The following is a 20,430-nucleotide window of genomic DNA, read 5'->3' as shown; positions in this document are numbered from 1 at the left end:
TGTAAGCTACCCAAGCAGAATATAAGGTGCTTTTCCTCCAGTTTGCGTATGACCTCACTCTGACAATGAAGGAAGTCCAGGACAGAAAGGTCACTATGGGCATGGGAACAGAAGTTTAAATTGCTAGCAACTGGGTAAACTGGTATGCCTGGTGGACCGAGCGCAAGTGCTCAGCGAAACGCTCACTGAGTGTACCCTTGTTCTCGCCAATGTACAGGAGGCCATGTCGGGAACACCAGATGCTGTAATTGAGGTTAGAGGAGGTGCACATGAACCTCTGTCTCACCTGGAAGGAATGCTGGAGGCTTTGAGTGAAGGCAAAGGAGAAGGTAAGAATGGTCCTGACCAAAAACATCACCTATTCATGTTCTCCAGAGTTGTGGCATGACCTGCTGAGTTACTCCAGCACTTTGTGTCTTTTTTTTGTGATAAAACCAACATTTGCAGTTCCTTGTTTCTACAACTAACAGAAGGATATGGATGTGGGCAAATGGGATTCATATAGATGGGCAAAAAGGTCAGCATGGATGTGGTGGGCTGAAGAACCTGTTTCTCTGCAGTATGACTCTGTGTCTCTACCTGTCCCATGGGGTTGAGTTGACAAGCTTAAGGTGGGTTCTCCCTCAGAGGCTTACAAAGGCCAATAATTGGGTGTAGCCAATTTTTGCCAAGGTGTTCTTTCCAGCTCTTTTTGGAACACTTCCATACTGCCGGGAGCTCTCCCATCACCAAGCTCAGGGATGGGGCAGGAATGGTCAAACATTTCTTCCTTTCTCACCAGGGACCCAAACAGTCTTTCCAGGTGAAACAGTGTTTCATTTGCACTTCCTCCAATCTAGTGTACTGCAATCTGTGTTTGGTTTCTCCTCTATGTTGGAGGATCCAAGCACAGGTTGTGTGACCACTACAATGTTAGCTCTATTTCTCTTTTCACGGACGAGGGCTGGCCTGCTGAGTTTTTCCAGCATTTTCTGTTTTTATTTTGGATTTCTAGCTTCTGCAGGTTTGTTGGAACTCCTTGCTTTAGTTGCTTGGCTCCATGGATTGGCATTCGTCAAACAAATAAACTATATCAACAAACATACAAGAGGCACAAGAGGTGCAAATTGATGGCAGATCACCACATCTGAGTCGCGCACATCAAGCTTTCCTTTCTAACATCACCATGGGAACTCCATCATTACAAGTATATCACCAGTTCAAAGAGATGGTTTGCCATCAGCAGCACATTCATACCAGCTCATCGAGCCCACATTAAAAAAAATAAGTAACAAACACTTTGCAGGAGAAACTCAGCAGCACCCATCGGTGGAAAGGAATGATCGACGTTTTGAGTCAAAACCATCCATTTCTCTGCACAATGCTGTCATCGATTCTGCTTGACCTGCTGAGTTCCTCCATCAGAATGTTTCTTGTTCCAGATTCCAACCTCTGCAGTCTCAAAACATTTTCAAAGTCTTTTCCTTCCATGGCCCTGATCCTATCACAATGGTGATGCTCTGATTTACCATACTTATTTCTTAACCCTCTGAAGCTTTCTGATATTCAGAGGTTGCAAATAAAGGCACACGTGGAGATATTCATTAACTATGTTAAAAATGTAAAATACAAATAACACACCGTTGATTGCTTCAGGGTGGTCACTGTCCTCATAATGAATCAGCTCTTAAATTCCTTCCAGCAGGATAATTAACAAAATGTATTGTAGGAATTCCATAAAATGTGGTGAATGGAATTTTTATTGGTTTCTGAACAAAACATTCTGGGCCTGGGTTAGACACAGCCTGAGAAATACTGGATATGCATTGCCAACCGTAAAGACAGATAGCACTAAACAAGACAAAGGAAACATAGCTGACAAAGAGGGAGGATATTCAACATTGGTACGCATTTCTCTATAAAATTTACCTCATGCCTTTTAAGACGTGTAAGTTCATGAAACATTTAATGACTGAGAGCTACTCCCTGGATATGTTTATGGAGGTGATTCTGGCATATATTTAAAGTCTACAGGTGAGAGCTTCAATGCAATCTTCACATTTTTCCTCCTTTTCTAAAATTCACTCATGGATTTCAGGCACTGCGACATTTATTGCTTCATCCACAACTGTTCTTCAAGAACTCAAGATAATACGAGAGGGTGTAGGCCACCAGGCCCCTCAAGCCTACCATACCATTCAATATGTTCATGGGTGCTCTATGCTGGCCTATCTCCTCAACTTGACAAAATGGTAGTGACACACTTTCTTGAATTGGTCCTTTAGTTTAGTTTAGGCATACAGCGCGGAAACAGGCCCTTCGGCCCTTCAAGTCCGCGCCGACCGTCGATCCCCGCACATTAACACTATCCTACACACACTAGGGTCAATTAACAATTCTACCAAGCCAATTAACCTACAAAACTGTACGTCTTTGGAGATCCTGGAGAAAACCCACACAGGTCACGAGTAGGACGTACAAATTCCTTACCGACAAGCACCTGTGTACAGAATCGAAACTGGGTCCCTAGCGCTGTAAGACAGCAACTCTACCGCTGCGCCACCGTGCCATCCTGACCAAGGTGCTCACAGAGTACGATTGGAGAGGTCGGGTTAATTTCCAAATCAAGATGAGGTGTCACTTCGAAATAAATCCTCCCTACCCAACAACACTGTGAAGAGGAACTTGCTGCTGTCGTGCCTGCTGTTCTTTCTGCGTGGTGGAAGTCCTAAGTTTGGGAAGCACTGCTGAAGTAGAGTTGGCGAGTTGTGGCAGTGCATTTATGCATGGTACACACTGCTGGCTTCCTTTGTGGGGAAATAAATGCCCTTTCCTACCTCATCTGTGGCAGACAGACCACAATTGTGACAAACTATTTGACCACAGGGAGCTCGCGTCAATTGTATTCCTAGCCAACATCCATAGGCAGGCACAAAATGCTGGAGTAACTCAGCGGGACAGGCAGCATATCTGGAGAGAAGGGATTGGTGACGTTTCGGATCGAGACCCTTCTTCAGCCATAGGCAGGCATTGGGGGAACTGTGACTTATCTTTTGTGTTGGAAGGAACTGCAGATGCTGGTTTAAATCGAAGATAGACACAAAATGCTGGAGTAACAGCAGGACAGGCAGCATCTCTGGAAAGAAGAAATGGGTGACGTTTTGGGCAGAGACCCTTCTTCAGACCCGAAACATCACCCATTCCTTCTCTCCAGAGATGTTGCCTGTCCTGCTGAGTTACTCCAGCATTTTGTGTCTATTTTTGTTTGTCATTTCCTCTATGGCACAAGGATGTTATGATCGCCTGCCACAACTGGTAACAACCAGCTCAAACATCAATCGGTCAATGAAACTGGGAGTTTCACGGTTTAATGTGAATCAGTTACTCACTTGAAAATCTCACTGAGCCATTTTAGAAATGGAAGCTTCGACAGAAACAATGTGTTTTTTTAGACCTTGCTTCCTCATTAATCTTTAAAAGGATTGTTAAACTTAGGCGAGGTGTTATTTTAGAATGTAGAATTTTAGAATTTCCCTGCTTTGGAAAGTCTCCCTCCATAGGCTGATGTTCTACGGCCAATTAAAAAGCCGGCTAAAGCCTGATGGGAAAGCTGACAACAGCAACTGCACATTGAAATAAGTTCCTTTGTTGACTGGAAGGCATTTGGAGATGTCCTGAGATTGTAAAATGCAATTTTTTTCCCCAACTTCAAAAAGTTCTGGCAGTGTCAGAAACCACACTACCGATTGGGAATGTAAATCCTGAGACTTCACACATCTGGGGATGTTACCTGCTATTGCCGTGCTTGGGCTCAGCTATCCAGAATATATACTGTATCAAAGTGTATAAGCACATGAAAGGAAAGCCTAACTTTTCCTTTTTCCCCTTTAAAACTTAAAAGATACTGAGCATCGAGTGCCATGAAGTGAGATATCACTTCACTTCACAGTTGCTCTCATTTGAGAGTATGTGAAGCAACGCCAGGCAAATGAACAAACAGAGGCATTTCCCTGGCACAAGACCACAATGTTGAAGTGTCACAACAACAGCGTTTCACTTCACTTACTCTGTCTACAAAGAAATTCTTACTCCCTGTCTGATACCCCATAACAAAAGCCTCATGAGCTGAATATGTGGCAAACTGCAATAAATGATATATTTTCCACTTGTTTGGCTGCTCTTACCAACTTGTGAATCATTTGCTTCACAAATCTTTAGCGATCATACACAGAGTGCTATTGCAATTCCTATTTATAAGCCTGTTAATAGATTCAGGTGGCAACGCAGACTGTTTACCATCTGTGGCAATATCGTCACACAAACTCGAATGCATGTTCACAGACAACCTGCGTCTACACACAACACACGTACACATGCATACACTCAAGCATATGCACAAACACATCTGCACAGGCACACACTCCAGTAGTACATACATGTGCACAGGCATGGATACACATGTGCATGTGTACACATGGTCACAAACACATTCAGTTGCATAGACACACCACCCACCAGCACACTCACACATGCACACATGATCTATCTCACACACACACACACATAGAAGCGCACACACACACACACACACATACTGTGCTATGTGCCAGCTGATAGGTGATGTACAGAATGAGATGGTGTACTCACTGGTTTTGCACAGGCACACGCGGCATCCACTGCTGTCTAGCTTGAAGCCGTAGATGCAATCCCTCTCTGTCAGTGTGCAGTTGATCAGCAGCTCGCAGATTGGCGGCCCGATGGTGATATACGTCGGCTCTGCAGAAGCAAAGGAGGAAGGGAGGAGAGTGAGAGGTGTTACAGAGGATCAGCCGAACACACCATTCCCTTCTTTCATTTTGCTTGGCAACATACACACTCTGGCATCAGAAAGTTGCCAGAGTGTGTCCCTAGCCATAACCTGAGCTGATCATTCAAACTACACAGCACTTCCTTGGTGCTGAACTATCTGATGTACTGTCCATTGTCTAAGGTGCTGTGCACCATCTGTTCCAATGGATCAAGTGGATGTTAAAATGCTCCTATGACACTACTTAAGAAGTTATGATGTCTGCCACTGCCTTGACTGAACCAACACTATCCAGCCGAACAGACTATAGGCTTATAATAATAATAATAATAATAATAATAATAATAACTTTATTTATAGAGCACTTTAAAAACAACCACTGTTGCAACAAAGTGCTGTACATGACTAATCATGGACAAAAAATTATTACACGACAATAAAAACATTAAAAGAGAGAGTAAAAACAATAAAAAAAACATTAAAAACACTAAAACAGGAGCAAAGTCTCATGCAGGGTCAAAAGCCAAGGAATAGAAATGGGTTTTAAGATTGGTTTTGAAGATGGACAGTGAGGGGGCCTGTCTGATGTGCAACGGCAGAGTGTTCCATAACGCCGGAGCAGCAACAGAGAAGGCTCTATCCCCTCTGAGCTTCCGCGTAGACCTCGGTACCTCCAGGAGCAGCTGATCAGCTGACCTGAGGCACCGGGCAGGAGCGTAGGGATGAAGCAGCTCAGAAAGGTAAGGCGGGGCTTATCATTGCACGGCCAGTTGTTGGGCTGTTTCTTTCAGAATAGCTATTGGAATTGCCTGTAAAGCCACTCCACTTCAATAATAATTCACTGCATGTCGCACACGGCCACATTCCAAGTGAATAGCATTGTGCCCGTGAAAGCCTTTTATAATTTTAATTACACATCGACGCACCGCAGCTAACTGGGTAACATTTCATGCTTGGAATAAAACCAGAAAATACTGGAAATGCTCAGCGGGTCAGGTCGCACTGGTGGGAAGAGAAACATAGTTAATGTTTCAGGTCAAAGATGTCTCCTTGACTGGAAAAAAGATTTCCTTAATCAGCGTGTTCAATTAATTTTATCATTTAAATCTAATGCCATTTTCACTCACCAGACATCTCCCTGGAAATGTGCACATTATTTTTCTCTGCAGCAGCATGTACAAGGAGGTGGGCAGAGAATCGTAAACAGGGGATCGCGTCGGCATCTTATGGAGTATCATTCAGGGACTTAATTGATCAGCCAAATGAATACTGTGGGTACAAGATTGTGACAGGGGCTGGGTATCCTGCAGAGAGCGACTCACCTCCTGACATGCTGAAGCCTTTCCTTGATTTATAAGACACAATTCAGGATTGTGATAGACTGCTACTACTTTGACTGGATGAGTCCAAGTCCAAAACTCAAGAAGCTTAATGCCATCCAGGACAAAGCAGTCATTTTTTTCTCCATCAGGCAGATTGGCTGCAGTGTATATTGTCTACAAAATACACTCCGACAGCACCTTCCAAACCTGACTTCAACTACATAATATATCTCTCTCTGGTCAGGGCGTTTGCAAGTTGTAGAAAGCCACCTGAAGACTTCATTCAGTCAGTCTGAAGAAGGGTTCCGACCCGAAATGTCACCTATTTGTTTTCTCCAGAATGCTGCCTGACCTGCTGAGAAGGGCCTGTCCCATGAGCATGCGATCTGCATGCGGCAAGCGCGACCTAAAGGGCCGGTCCCACCAGCATGCGTCTGCATGCGGCAAGCGCGACCTAACGTGGTCGCTTGAACCGTACGGCATGCGGCAAGCGCGTCCAAACCAGAAGCGGGAGCCGCACGGAGCAGGTCGAGTGAGTGACACGGCGTCGAGGCGGCTGCGGGTTGGCAAGCCGTTGCCGCGCGGAATTTTTAAACACGGTCAGTTTTTCGGAACCCCGCGTGATGTCGGGACCAGCTCCGCTCAACTCCATACGGCTCCGGCAATCGAAGTGGGACCGGCCCCGCGGCTCAAGCGACCACGTTAGGTCGTGCTTGCCGCATGCAGGCGCATGCTGGTGGGACTGGCTCTTTAGGTCGCGCTTGCCGCATGCAGGCGCATGCTGGTGGGACTGGCTCTTTAGGTCGCGCTTGCCGCATGCAGGCGCATGCTGGTGGGACCGGCTCTTTAGGTCGCGCTTGCCGCATGGAGTCGCGTGCTCATGGGACAGGCCCTTTACTCCAGCATTTCGTGTCACTCTTCATTCTAATGTTATTTCACAAAATTTGATAGTGATCAAAATCGAGGCACAGCAGGGAAGATGGTTGAAGAATTAGTTTTGCAATTCTCCCTGTGAGGAATTTGCACAATTTCCTATGACCGCATGGATTTCCTCTGGGTGCTCCAGTTTCCTCCCATATCCCCAAGACGTGCGAGTTTGCCGGACAGTTAGCCTCTGTAAATTGTCCCTATAAATTGTGGATGAGAAATTGGGATCAAATAGAGTATGAATGGGTGATTGATGATCAGCATGGAATTGCTGGGCCAAAAGGCCTGTTTACATGCTGTGTATCTAAATTCAACTAAAGGAGCATTTAACAGGAGGAAAGTGGAGCTGGAGATGCACAGATTTAGATCCCGGTATGGTTACCATTGATGGAGTGATTACAATTTTGTCTGAGCAAGAACTGAAAAGGTGCCAGGACTTCTGAGGGTGTGAAGCCAGAGGCAGTTAAAAGATTGGGGAGGGGTCGGAAAATAGCAATAAGAATTTCAACATGAAGGCCTTGCCCAACCAGTGACCAAGGCAAGTCACCAAGCCTTTAAGTGAAGGGGATTTGGAAAGTGCAGCTGGGAGGCCAGCCAAGAATATATTGGGAGAGTCAGATCCAAGAGCTATAATGGAGGCCAAAGCATTGCTCGCTGATTATTTCATAATTTGAGAATTAATTCCATGCAGATTGCCTACATAACCAATATCAGGACATTCAAGATGCTTATGTTACAATGTTACACGTATATTAGTCTGCTTAAACAATTCATGCTCTGAACACTGATGAAGGTGTTCTTATACTTTGAAAGATTCACCTGGAGTTAAGTTACTGGTCAGTTAAGATCTAACTCTCTACGGAACAGGCTGGATGGGACGAATAGCCCCTCTCCTGATGTACAGTATGTGTCTATTACATAGAACAGTACAACACAGGAACAGATCTTCAGCCCACAAAGTTCATACCTAATGTGATGGTAAGTTAAACTAATTTCTTCTGTCTTTGGTTTGCATAGTTAAGGTAGACAATCAGAACATATTTCCAAGATGGAAATATCAAACACTAGAGGGTATACTTTAAAGTGAAAGGGGCAAAGTTTAAAGGTGCGTGGGACAAGTTTTTTTAACATGGAGGGTCATGAGTGCCCGGAACGTGCTGCCAGTGATGGTGATAGATACAATAATGGCATGCAAGAAACATGTTGATAAGAGCATGGAATGGAGGGATGTGCATGCAGATAAGGGTTGGTTTTAACAACATGTTTGGCACAGAAATTGTGCGCTGAAGGGCCTGTTCCTGTGCTATACTGTTCTATGTTCTATGTGATCCATATCCCTCTATTCCTTGCATATCGTATGCCTATCTGATGGTGTCCTAAATGCCATGTATCATATCTGCCTCCACCACCACCCCTAGTAGCGCATTCAAGGTACTCACTACTCGGTGTAAAACATTTGCCCCGCTCATCTCTTTTAAACTTTGTCCCTCTCACATTAAAGCTATGTCCTCTTGTCCTTGATATTTCCACTCTGGGAAAAAGGATTTGATTGCCTACCATATATGCCTCTCATTCAATTGGTTTCATGTAATGAACTGCGTAACGTCTCACGACAAGAAGTAAATCACCACCTTTTGTGAAAAGCACCTTCAGGTTCTTAGAATCATACAACACAGAAATAGATATTTCCGTCCACCATGTACAAGTCAGCCGTCGATTACCTATCCATGCAATCACATTTAACAGCACTTGTGTCCATAGCCTTCTGCCTCTTGGTGATTCAAATCCTTCTTTAGGTACTTTTTGTGAGAGTCTCTACCTCCACCCGCACTTCAGGAATGTGTGTTCAGATTCAAACCACCCACTGATCCCTTAACTTAAACCCATGCTCTCTAGTTTTAGATGCATCTGGTATGGGGAGAGGTTTCAAACTATCTACCCTATCTCTGCCTCTGTGCCCTATCTAGGTCCACGTCCCATCATCTAATCTTCTCCGAATTCCCAACCTAGACTGAGAAGAGGGTATGATATTAAAGTAAAACACAAAGTGCTGGAAAAGCGGAGATGTTGCGGGTCAGGCAACATCTGTGGACGAAATAGACTGGCAGTGTTTCAGATCGAGACCCTTCATATGATTAATGTGATATGAAAGTGTTCAGTGATGGCCCATGCTGAAGGTGACACTTGTAGTGCATGAAATTGATGCATTCAGAACATGATCTAAATCCTGGGCCCTCGCTCATAATAAAGTAGGGTCATAATAAAGTAGGGTGGCGCAGAGCGCTGGAAGGTAGCTGAGGCAAAGGTCACAACTGTAAGCCTTTCTGGAATTCATATGAAATCCTATGAGATTGATGCCTATTCAAGATTTAAAAATTAACTGGACTTTATTCCACTTAGCCAAGCAAATTGATCGAATTGTCCCAAACCTTTGTTTTTTATTACAGTTCTCTAAGTAAACCTGCCAACACCTCAGTGAGGGGAGCATATTTCACATTTCATGCAAACCTCAATGGCTATTTACCGTGCAAGGAATGTCTCCTGGACTGAAGCTTATGGTGGCCATAGGGTCAAAGGGCACTGGCATGGCCCATTTGTCACCAGTCAGCTGTAGCTGTGCAGGAGCATGACAGTCCCAGCATTACATTTACAAAGGACTCGACAAAACAAAGTAGCTGATGGTGCACCTGGTTACATGCAAAAAATGCCATTTAATTTCCGGCAAGGCAACTCAGGAATCTTAAACACGGCCACAAAGGTAGGAGTTTTACATGGCTGGTCACAGAGGTTGGAGGGAAACGAAACTGGCTAAAATAAGGATTTCCACAGACCCAAAACTGGGTTAAAATCCACCATGTGCTACATTGGGTAAATACCCACTTCAGGTAGATAGGGACTCATGGTTGTACTAATCCCCCTTTTCTGGATTTGAAGCAATTTATTGTAAGTATAACTTGCTGGCACAAACGCAATTTGATGTCTTGATGCACCAGTTGAAAAGCATTTGTGATTAAATAACAACTACATAATATATAACCAAACTTGTATAAAGCCGCAGATTGCTGAAACATAGAGACACACAACGAGATCCCACGTAAATTTGTGGACACTTGGTCAGATAATTTAAGTGATGTCTGTGCAGGGATTTTCGTGTCCATTGCTTTGTTTAACATAGGCTAATAACTTGGACCTGGATGTGAAGGGCACAATTTCTTGAAAGCAGATGCAAAAAACAGAGGAGTAGTGAACTATGAGGAAGGATGATATTGACCTCAAGAAAATACGGATAGGCTGGTGAAATATATGGTTGGGTAACATGCGACATTGCATCCATCTGCCCATTACCCCCACTCTTCCCTTTGGGTCCCTCCCCCGACTGTTCGTATCTGCCTACTCTGCCTCCCTTATTATGTCCCATACTCCACCATCCCATCAGATTCCATCATCTGAAACTCCTTGTTATCTCCACCAGTCATGTCCCAGTCCCTGCCACTATCTTGACCCTCTCTCCCCCCACCTGACTACATCCATTAATCCACCCCTCCTCACCTGGATCCTCCTATCGCTTGCCAGCTCTTGCACCACCTCCTTCACCTCTTGATGCTGGCTATTTCTCTTCCATCTTTTAGTCTAGAGAGAGGGTCTCGACCCAAAACTTCGACTGTCCTTTCCCTTGACAGATGCTCCCTGACCCGCTGAGTTCCTTCAGCATTTTGATTTTATGCTCATAATCCCAGCATCTGCAATCTCCTGTGTGTCCATGTTGTTCCAGCCACCAGGAGCATGAGGCAGCTTGATGGACCAGTTTCCCTGCCTATTCTACTGCTGTGCCTAAGAATGTGACCACCCCTCTCAAGCAGGAGTTGTGAATTTGTGGAGGTCTCTGCCTCAGAAGGCAGTGGAGGCCGATTCACTGGATGCATTCAAAAGAGAGTTAGATAGAGCTCTTAGGGCGAGCAGAATCAAGGGGTATGGGGAGAAGGCAGGAGCGGGGTACTGATTATGGATGATCAGCCATGATCACATTGAATGGCGGTGCTGGCTCGAAGGGCCGTATGGCCTACCCCTGCACATATTTTCTATGTATCCATGTAAATAGCGAGGTTGTGGGAGCTCACTAACAGTCACAGGGAGAAGCTGCAAAGTCCATGCAGACAGCACCCGGGGTCAGGATTGAAACTATTTTGCTAGCATTGTCAAGTCACAGGCTTAACTAGCTGCACCACTGTGCCAGCCATTTACATCCTCCTCTCTCTGAGGAACTTCACAATCCCTGAGCTAGGGAGTTGACAGGTGGGGATAACCTGAACAGTTTCACCTTTCCTGCATGGGAATGATGGGCAGAATGGCCCACTTTCTTGCCATAAACTTAGAAGGTTCTGTCTTCTCTCAGAGGTATATGAATCATTGGATTTCTTTATCCAGAGATATGTATCTCAAATCACTATACATATTCACGGCTGTTGGACTGCAGAGGAATCAATGATTATAGGCAAAAGGCAGGATCTGAGGCCAGTGATTACATTATTGAATAATAGAGTATGATCAAGGGGCTGTATCGCCTATTCCTGCTCCTGTTCCTAATGTTTTCATGAATGAGCTTAGAGGGGAATATATTACTGAAAAAGGATGGCACTGATAACATATTAACTGACTTCCAGGCCTTGCTTTGAGAAAGAAAATGTCAACTGAACGTATGTCCTGTTTACGAGTTAATAACTATTTTCCTCCAGGAATTAAGTTTGGTTTATAGCCAATAACCACTTCACTAATAATTGTATTTTCTGGGGGAGGAATCTCAAGTTTAGGGCATCTACACGCACATCAACATGGCAATAATTTAAAAAAAATTAGCAATACTATTTTTATGTGACAGCTTAAGAGCTGCAATAGAGGAGAAGAAACTGCTGAGCCTCTTGGCTATAGAATAACACAAACATTGTTGAGGGCTGTAAAATATAAATAAGAGTGCGGGCAGGAGAGTGGAAAAAAACACTATTTGAAACGCTCTTGCACAACATTTCCATTTTATCCCACAAAAACATTCCATCAGCTTTTCTGCCTCTCATGTGTAACATTCTTTCCACTTGCTCAAATATCTGAGCATTTACAGCATCGGCTCCGATTAGGCCACACAATCCCAGGTATCTGTAATTCTTTGGCAGAAAAGACGCTCACTCTGAAAAGTCAGCCTTGCAATGATTGTTTCACTCATTAGATGGTCCCCGTTCAAGGTCAAAGGCAGTCATGGCAGCTCAGAGTTGCCATGGAAACCCACATTAACCCAAATTATATGGAGGTTGGGGGCACCATCAGAGAACGACCGTGACAGCGGGGTAGAGAGACAGGCAGATGCACACACACATGCGTGCACACAAACTCAGCCCAGAGTTCTCACAGAGCAGAACATACATGGGCACAGGAAAATCATGCACACACCTGCATACGTGATAACCCACGCATGCAGATGCAACACAAACACACACATCCCCCACTCCACCCCTATCCAAATGCGTACACGATTGCCATAATAACGTGTGGTCAAGCCGCAAATTCATGGAGTTGGAGCATCCTTCACAGCCCCGCAGCAGCATGCTGCAACAGCTGCTAAACGTGATGGGAGTATGGAGTAAAGTTCAACTTATTCCTGCTATTAATCATCTGAGCACGGACAATATCTTGTAGCCCGAGGTAAAGTTAGATATGTTTTTTATCACTTATCTCAGAAAATGAGAAACAACGTGAAATGCAGTCCCTTGGGGTCCCGTGCGCTAAAGTCAGACTGAGTATCAACACAATGTGGTTAAAAAGAGCAAAAGTCAATACAAGTTGGCATTTAAATCTCATTTTGATCTATACGTTCCCACAGGGTATTTTCTTCTTATATTAATTTAGCTGCTACTCTTGTCTGCATTATTAGTGATATAAAACAGTTTCTCTTATTTATCGATCTATCAATCCTACATGTTCAGTTGATGTACATTCCGTCAACATTGGCTGCTAAATCACCTCTCATTAACCCCCGCCTCACACATCACCACCACCCCACTGCCCCACCTAAAATGACCATCTGAATGAACAATCGGGGAAAATAATTGCGTGAAGGTTCTCCACAAAGCAACAACTACAAAAAACTTCAGTAACAATGTGCTCTCACCAACTCATATTTTAAGGCATGCTAGGTGGCGTAGACCCAAATCCTGGAGAGGGCCATTAAAGAAGTGTTCTTGTCACCACCCTTCATGAGAAGCCCTCAGTAAGTGTGTACAATACATTGAAAGATGTGTGACCTTGCACTTTCTCACTTGCTGACACCAAAAGGTTCATTTTTAAATCTTCCTTTGATTTACTACATTGACACGTATTTTACAGTAAGAAGTGGGACCTATACAATAAGAAGTCTCACCTTCCATGTGGAATTTATGTAGTTTGACAAATAAGAAGCATTGTGACATACAGCACAGAAACACGCCCTTCGGCCCATTTGTCTTTGCCGACCAATACACCCCATCTAAGTTAGTGACATTTGCTTGAGTTTGGCCCATATCCATCTAAACCTTTCCTATCCATGTACCTGTCCAAGTGCCTTTTGAACATTACTCTGGTACCTGCCTCAACTACCTCATCTGGCAGCGTATTCCACATACCCATTATCCTCTGAAATAGTTTAACCTCAGGATCCTGTTAAATCTTTCCCATCTCACCTTAAACCCGCATTTACCCTATCTATTCCCCTCATGATTTCAGAGGTTTCTTTCTTACTCCCGTACTGCTATTTCATCAGCTGGGGCAGGGATAGTAGTGGTTGGTTGAAAACCCATGTGGTCACTGGGAGAACGTATAAACATTACTCAGTTTGTATTCAGTTTACACATACTCAGTTGAACTTGTATTTTGCTGGCAATCCCCAATGGAAAAGATCAAGAACTCATGGCAACAATGGAAATCCAACAATCTTTTAGTTTAGTTTAGAGATACAGCGCGGAAACAGGTCCTTCAGCCCATCGAGTCCAGACTGACCAGCAATCGCTGCACATTAATACTATCCTACACTATGGACAATTTTTACATTCATACCAAGCCAATTAACCTACAAACCTGTACGACTTTGGAGTGTGGGAGGAAATCGAAGTTCTTGGAGAAAACCCATGCAGGTCACAGCGAGAACATATAAACTCCGACCAGACAAGCACCCGTAGCCAGAATCGAACCTGGGTCTCAGGCGCTGTAAGGCAGCAACTCTACTGCTGTGCCACTGTGCGTCATTCCAACATCCGGCACCTACTCCTGAAGAATTCACGTTCTACTTTGACAGGAAGACCCCAGAGTTTAGGCAGACTAGCCTCAAATATCAATTAGAGATGGGAATAGAATCCTAACATGGCAAACGCTACAACACCAAGGCACACAGTATAGCCTGTATTTTAGTTATGATTTTCACAGTTTCAGGGCATCTCAAAGCACAAAGAAGGCAACGATAAGTCTGAAACCATCCTGGAAATTCTTTGTGGACTGCAAGTTCTCATAAAGAGAAACATGACTTTGACCATCAATCCTGTTTTAGCTTGTATATATTCCAACGTATATATTTCCAGATATGTTTCCATATATTCTCTGAAGTATGGATTCAAAAAGAGATTAATCTGACGTAGAAGAAGACCATTAGTCTGTTGTCCACACTGACTCACTGTGCAGTCCTATTCCCCACTATTTTTTCCTGTTACCTATTCTCCCCAATCAAGCCAACTTCAATCTCCCTGATTCTTCTTCAACTCCCTTCAGATTCTACAGTTAACCTGCACTAGGAGCAATTAGCTGTGGCCTATTAAAGTACTGCTCCGCATGTCTTGCGATGTGGGAAGAGCATCCGAAGGTCACAGGGAGAACATGCAAACTCATGCGGTTCCATAAGTCGGGATTCATCCTGGGTTCAACGCGACCTCTACCTGCTGCTTATGACCATGAAGCTTATGCTTCTTCTTCTCTCATCTTCTCTCCTAGAAGAGTCATACAGCACAACAGCAATTACAGTACAATGGTTCTTTGACCCATCATCACCCTGACGACTATCCGTTGTTGTCCACTTTGAAGTGTGGACTTCAGCTTGAAGAAAACACCTTCAACACTGTAGCACTTCTGGGCTGCATTTAAATATCAGCCTGAACTCATGTACCTGGAACAAGAAAATGACAATGGAAATCTGAAAGGAAAGCAGAAAATGCTAGAAACACTCACTTCACACTGGAAGGTCAATTCTCACAGCTGCTGCCTGACCTGCTGGAGTTTTCCAGCATTTTGTGCACTGATACTGGAAGTAGAACTTATAACATCCCTACTGCCGGGTAAGAGTGCTACCCATTGATCTATTTAGAGGAACTGTGGGGCTGAGGCTGGGAAGCTCAAAACTGCTTTCCCCATTGGCATGTGTGAAGTGCCTGCAGGCAAGAATTTGTGGACAGGCTTGTGTGTGTTATTTTATTCATGTCAAGGTGCATACAGTGCCCTCCATAATGTTTGGGACAAAGATCCATCATTTATTTATTTGCCTCTGTACTCCACAATTTGAGATTTGTAATAGAGAAAAAAAAATCACATGTGGTTAAAGTGCACATTGTCAGATTTTATTAAAGGCCACTTTTGTACACTTTGGTTTCATCATGTAGAAATTACAGCAGTGTTTATACATAGTCCCCCCATTTCAGGGCACCATAATGTTTGGGACACGTGGCTTTGCAGGCGTGTGTAATTGCTCAATGTGTTTAATTCCCTCCTTAATGCAGATATAAGAGAGCTCTCAGCACCTAGTCTTTCCTCCAGTCTTTCCATCACCTTTGAAAACTTTTATTGCTGTTTATCAACATGAGGACCAAAGTTGTGCCAATGAAAGTCAAAGTAGCCATTATGATACTGAGAAACAAGAATAATACTGTTAGAGACATCAGCCAAACCTTGGGCTGACCAAAATCAACTGTTTGGAACATCATTAAGAAGAAGGAGAGCACTGGTGAGCTTATTAATCACAAAGGGACTGGCAGGCCAAGGAAGACCTCCACAGCTGATGACAGAATTCTCTCTATAATAAAGAATTCTCTCTATAATAAAGAAAAATCCCCAAACACCTGTCCGACAGATCAGAAACACACTTCAGGAGTCAGGTGTGGATTTGTCAATGACCATTGTCCGCAGGAGACTTTATGAACAAAAATACAGAGGCTACACTGCAAGATGCAAACCACTGGGTAGCTGCAAAAATAGGATGGCCTGGTTACAGTTTGCCAAGAAGTACTTAAAAGTTCTGGAAAAAGATCGTGCGGGCAGATGAGATGAAGATTAACATATCAGAGTGATGGGAAGAGCAAAGTATGGAGGAGAGAAGGAACTGCCCAAGATCCAAAACATACCACCTCATCTGTGAAACATGGTGGTGGGGGTGTTATGGCCTGGGCATGTATGGCTGCTGAAGGTACTGGCTCACTTATCTTCATTGATGATACAACTGCTGATGGTAGTAGCATAATGAATTCTGAAATGTATGAACACATCCTATCTGCTCAAGTTCAAACAAATGTCTCAAAACCCATTGGCCAGTGGTTCATTCTACAGCAAGACAATGATCCCAAACATACTGCTAACACAACAAAGGAGTTTTTCAATGCTAAAAAATGATCAATTCTCTAGTGACCAAGTCAATCACCCGATCTTAATCCAATTGAGCATGCCTTTAATATGCTGAAGAGAAACTGAAGGGGACTTGCCACCAAAAGAATCGTAAGCTAAAGATGGCAGTAATACAGGCCTGGCAGAGCATCACCAGAGAAGACACCCAGCAACTGGTGATGTCCATGAATCACAGACTTTGAGCAGTCATTGCATGCAAAGGACATGTAACAAAATACTAAACATGACTACTTTCATTTACATGACATCGCTGTCTCCCAAACATTATGGTGCCATGAAATGGGGGGACTATGTATAAACACTGCTGTAATTTCTACATGGTGAAACCAAAATGTATAAAAATGGCATTTATTAAAATCTGACAATGTGCACTTTAACCACATGTGATTTTTTTTCTATTACAAATCTGAAATTGTGGAGTACAGAGGCAAATAAATAAATGACGGGTCTTTGTCCCAAACATTATGGAGGGCACTGTATTTGAACACTGTTATTTATTTTATGCATGCCTGTGATTAAATGAGCTGCGATCAGAGGACAATGGAAATAATTTCACAAAAAAATGCAGTCTGAAAAATAAGTATCTGCCCTTTTCACTTCACTGGGCAAGACCCAACACATAAAGCCAGAGCCAGTACCAGACTGGTGCGCACTTGAATAGACAGACATAGTTAACTTGGAAAACAACTAACAATCTAATCTACTTTGACTACTGTGCTCTGATAGTGAGACAAACCACCAGATTCGAGGGAATAAAAACAAAAGATGGGGGTGGGGGGTGGAGAGAGAATTGTTACAGGTCACTGTGAGAGCTGATACAGAGACACAGATCCCACTGACCCGTCAAATTAATCCTCTTTGGTTTTACATCGTCACCCACAAAGACTCCACCCCGTCACCCTGACATCGCCCCCCGTCTCAAGTATTCTCCTACATACAGGGGTACAGTCATTTACTGAGACCACCTTACTTATTTAACCCTCGCCTGCTGACTTCCTGACAATATTCCATGACCACCAAGTCCCTACCAAAAAAAGTTTGCATGGCACTTTGGTTCGCTTCTACAATACAATCAATACAATCACAATCAGTTTTATTCGTCACATTGCACATAAAGTGCAAGTGAAATGAATTTGCCAGCAGCGGTACAATGAAAAAGAACACACAAAAACACACTAAAAATTTAACACAAACATCCACCACAGCATTCATCGATGTGGTGGAAGGCACAAAAATTGTACCGGTCCTCCTCCATTTTCCCCCATGGTCGGGACCTCAACCCTCCGCAGCCGTCGTTGCGGGCGTCCAGATGTGCAGACAAGGTAAAAAGTCCAGGTAAGTCCTGAAACGGTGCCTCCACCACCGGAGACCGCGGCTTCAAGTTGGTGTAGGCCGCAGGCCTGCGGTCAGAGATTTAAAGTTCACGCCGCAGCCAGAAGCACCGCAGACTGCAGGGCCGACAGACGAAGCTCCCCTCCAGGGATCCCCGGCGAGGGACCCCGCCCCTGATGGTAAGTCCACGCCGCGCCCGCGGTAGAAGTTGGCCGCGGGCCGGCCGTCGGAGCTTCTTCTTCCCACGGGTCCTCCACGAGGGATTCCAGGCACAGGACACCCAGCCAGCTGGTGCTCTGCAGACCACGGCTTCAGGCTGCCACCGGCCAGCGAACGGAGCGCTCCCCTCCGACGAGGGCTCACCCGCTCCACGCCGAGAGTCCGCGCTGCGCCCGCCGCTGAAGCCCCGGGCACGTCTCCGGGAAAGGCCGCACCGACCCTTGCTGTTAGGCCACGGGGGAGGCGACATGAAAAATGTCGCCACTCCGCGGAGGTGGCGACCGAAGCGGTTTCCCCCTTACCCCCCCACACAAAACGCACAGAGGAACATTAAAAGCCACATTAGGACATACTATAAAAACAAAAAAAGTAGAAAGAACTAACACGCTGCTGGCAGGGCTGCTGGCTTGCAGCGCCCCCACCGACCACTGAAATAAAAACAAAAAATGCAGCCAACACTCAGTTGGTCAGGCAGCTTTGGTGGCGAGAGAAACAAAGCCAATGTACCAAGGAGATGATCTTCGTTAAGTCTACCACAATATAGATGATGAAAGTCAGATTTTCTGAGCCATCCACCAACGTCAGCAACTCTCTTTCAACCTTGGACTTTGTCTAATTATCTCAATGGATATCACTGGCAGGGCCAGCACTTCCTGCCCATCCCAAAGTTCCCTTGAGAAGATGATGGTATTCTACCTAAGAAAGACACAAAATACTGGAGGAACTCAGTGGGTCAGCCAGCATCTCTGGAGAAAAGGAATAGGTGACGTTTCGGGTCAAAACCTTTCTTCAGACTGAGAGTCAGGGCAGAGGGTAACTAGAGGCATGAAAAGGTTCAGGAGATGCTACCTACTTGATTCACTGCTATCTGTACTACAAAATGCTGTTCCAGGAATTTGATCCTGCAACTATGAAGGAATTATGAAATATTTCTAAGTTTGTCCATTTGGTTTTGTCTTAGTACGTATTTTTAAATTAAGTTGTACATAGAACGTGGACATCAGTGGCAATGTTGGAATATCCTTAAATGAAAGAAAGATGACAATACGATTCAACAGTATTGCTGGGTCTGGAGTTACATACACATTTCCCTTGCTGATGACCCTTAGTGAATAAGATTTGTTCCAACATGATTGTTCCACTAGCTCTTTAACAACATTTCAGATGTCATGAGGGATTTGCTCTCGTCCTTCAATCATGTGGCCCAGATGTCCAGTGAACTAGTCCAGGAACATAACCATGATGCTACTATACCTCAACAGCAAAGAGGTTAATTTAAAGAATTTTGTAGTCATTTTAGTGTCACTATTAGACACCAGACTTCTTTCCCTAAAAGATCTGGTAAACCAGACGATATACAACAATTCTGTAGTTTCCTGGCCATCATTGCTGATGAAAATTAAAAGATTCACATGCTAGAAACCTGAAATAAAAACAGATAATGCTGGATATATTCAGCAGGGACTGCAGTATCTGTGGAAAGATAAATAGTTCATGTTTCAGCAAAAAAACAAACTGCTGGAGGAAATTAATGGATCAGGCGGCAGCTTTAGGATCAAAATGTTGTCTGTCCATTCTCTCAACAGATGCTATTTGACCCGCAAAGTTCCTCCAGCATTTTGCAATTTGCTCAAGATTCCAACATCTGTAATTTCTTGTGTCTCCGGTTAACATTCCAGTTCTGATGATGAAGGGTTTATCAGGTGTGGCTGATGAAGGATTCCAGAGCTGAAATATTAATTGTTTCTTTTTCCACAGATGCTGCTTCACCCTCTGAGTGTTCCCAGCATTTTGGTTTTTGTCTCAACAATTCTGATACTGGTGTTTTAAATACCAAATTCTGAAATTATCTGAATTTGAATTACTCAGATGCATGAAGGGATTTAAACTCACATTATTCGTGAAAGCACCAAGGTCCCCACTCTACTATCATACCATACATGAATACATCAAGTAGTGCAAAATAGAAAATAAACAGAATGCAGAATAGAGTATTACATGTCCAAAATTATCTTCTCACTCCCTTTCATCTTCATCTTCCACAGGTGGGATTGTCTCACTAGAAGCAAGTCTAGTAGTAAATTTCTTCTGCGTCCGATCCCAAGCACCATTCGTTCCTGGAGAGTAAGTCGTGCTTGGTTTAGAATGCCACAGTGGAAATGAGGC

The 20,430-nt window shown here is 44.1% G+C and overlaps 1 protein-coding gene across 3 annotated transcripts in view; it reads right to left on the bottom strand.

The window, feature by feature from the left end:
* Window positions 1-20,430, bottom strand: part of crim1 (cysteine rich transmembrane BMP regulator 1) — a 202,797-nt gene that overhangs the window by 41,998 nt on the left and 140,369 nt on the right. For all 3 annotated transcript variants that reach the window (XM_033025830.1, XM_033025832.1, XM_033025831.1), the window contains one exon: window positions 4,627-4,755. In XM_033025830.1, coding sequence (XP_032881721.1) covers window positions 4,627-4,755 — 129 coding nt within the window. The remainder of the gene's footprint in view (window positions 1-4,626; window positions 4,756-20,430) is intronic.

This window comes from Amblyraja radiata, chromosome 8 (assembly GCF_010909765.2).
Source record: "Amblyraja radiata isolate CabotCenter1 chromosome 8, sAmbRad1.1.pri, whole genome shotgun sequence".
NCBI classification, from domain to species: domain Eukaryota; kingdom Metazoa; phylum Chordata; class Chondrichthyes; order Rajiformes; family Rajidae; genus Amblyraja; species Amblyraja radiata.
The sequence above is the reverse complement of the archived record's forward strand: the minus strand, read 5'-3'. Positions and strand labels throughout refer to the sequence as shown.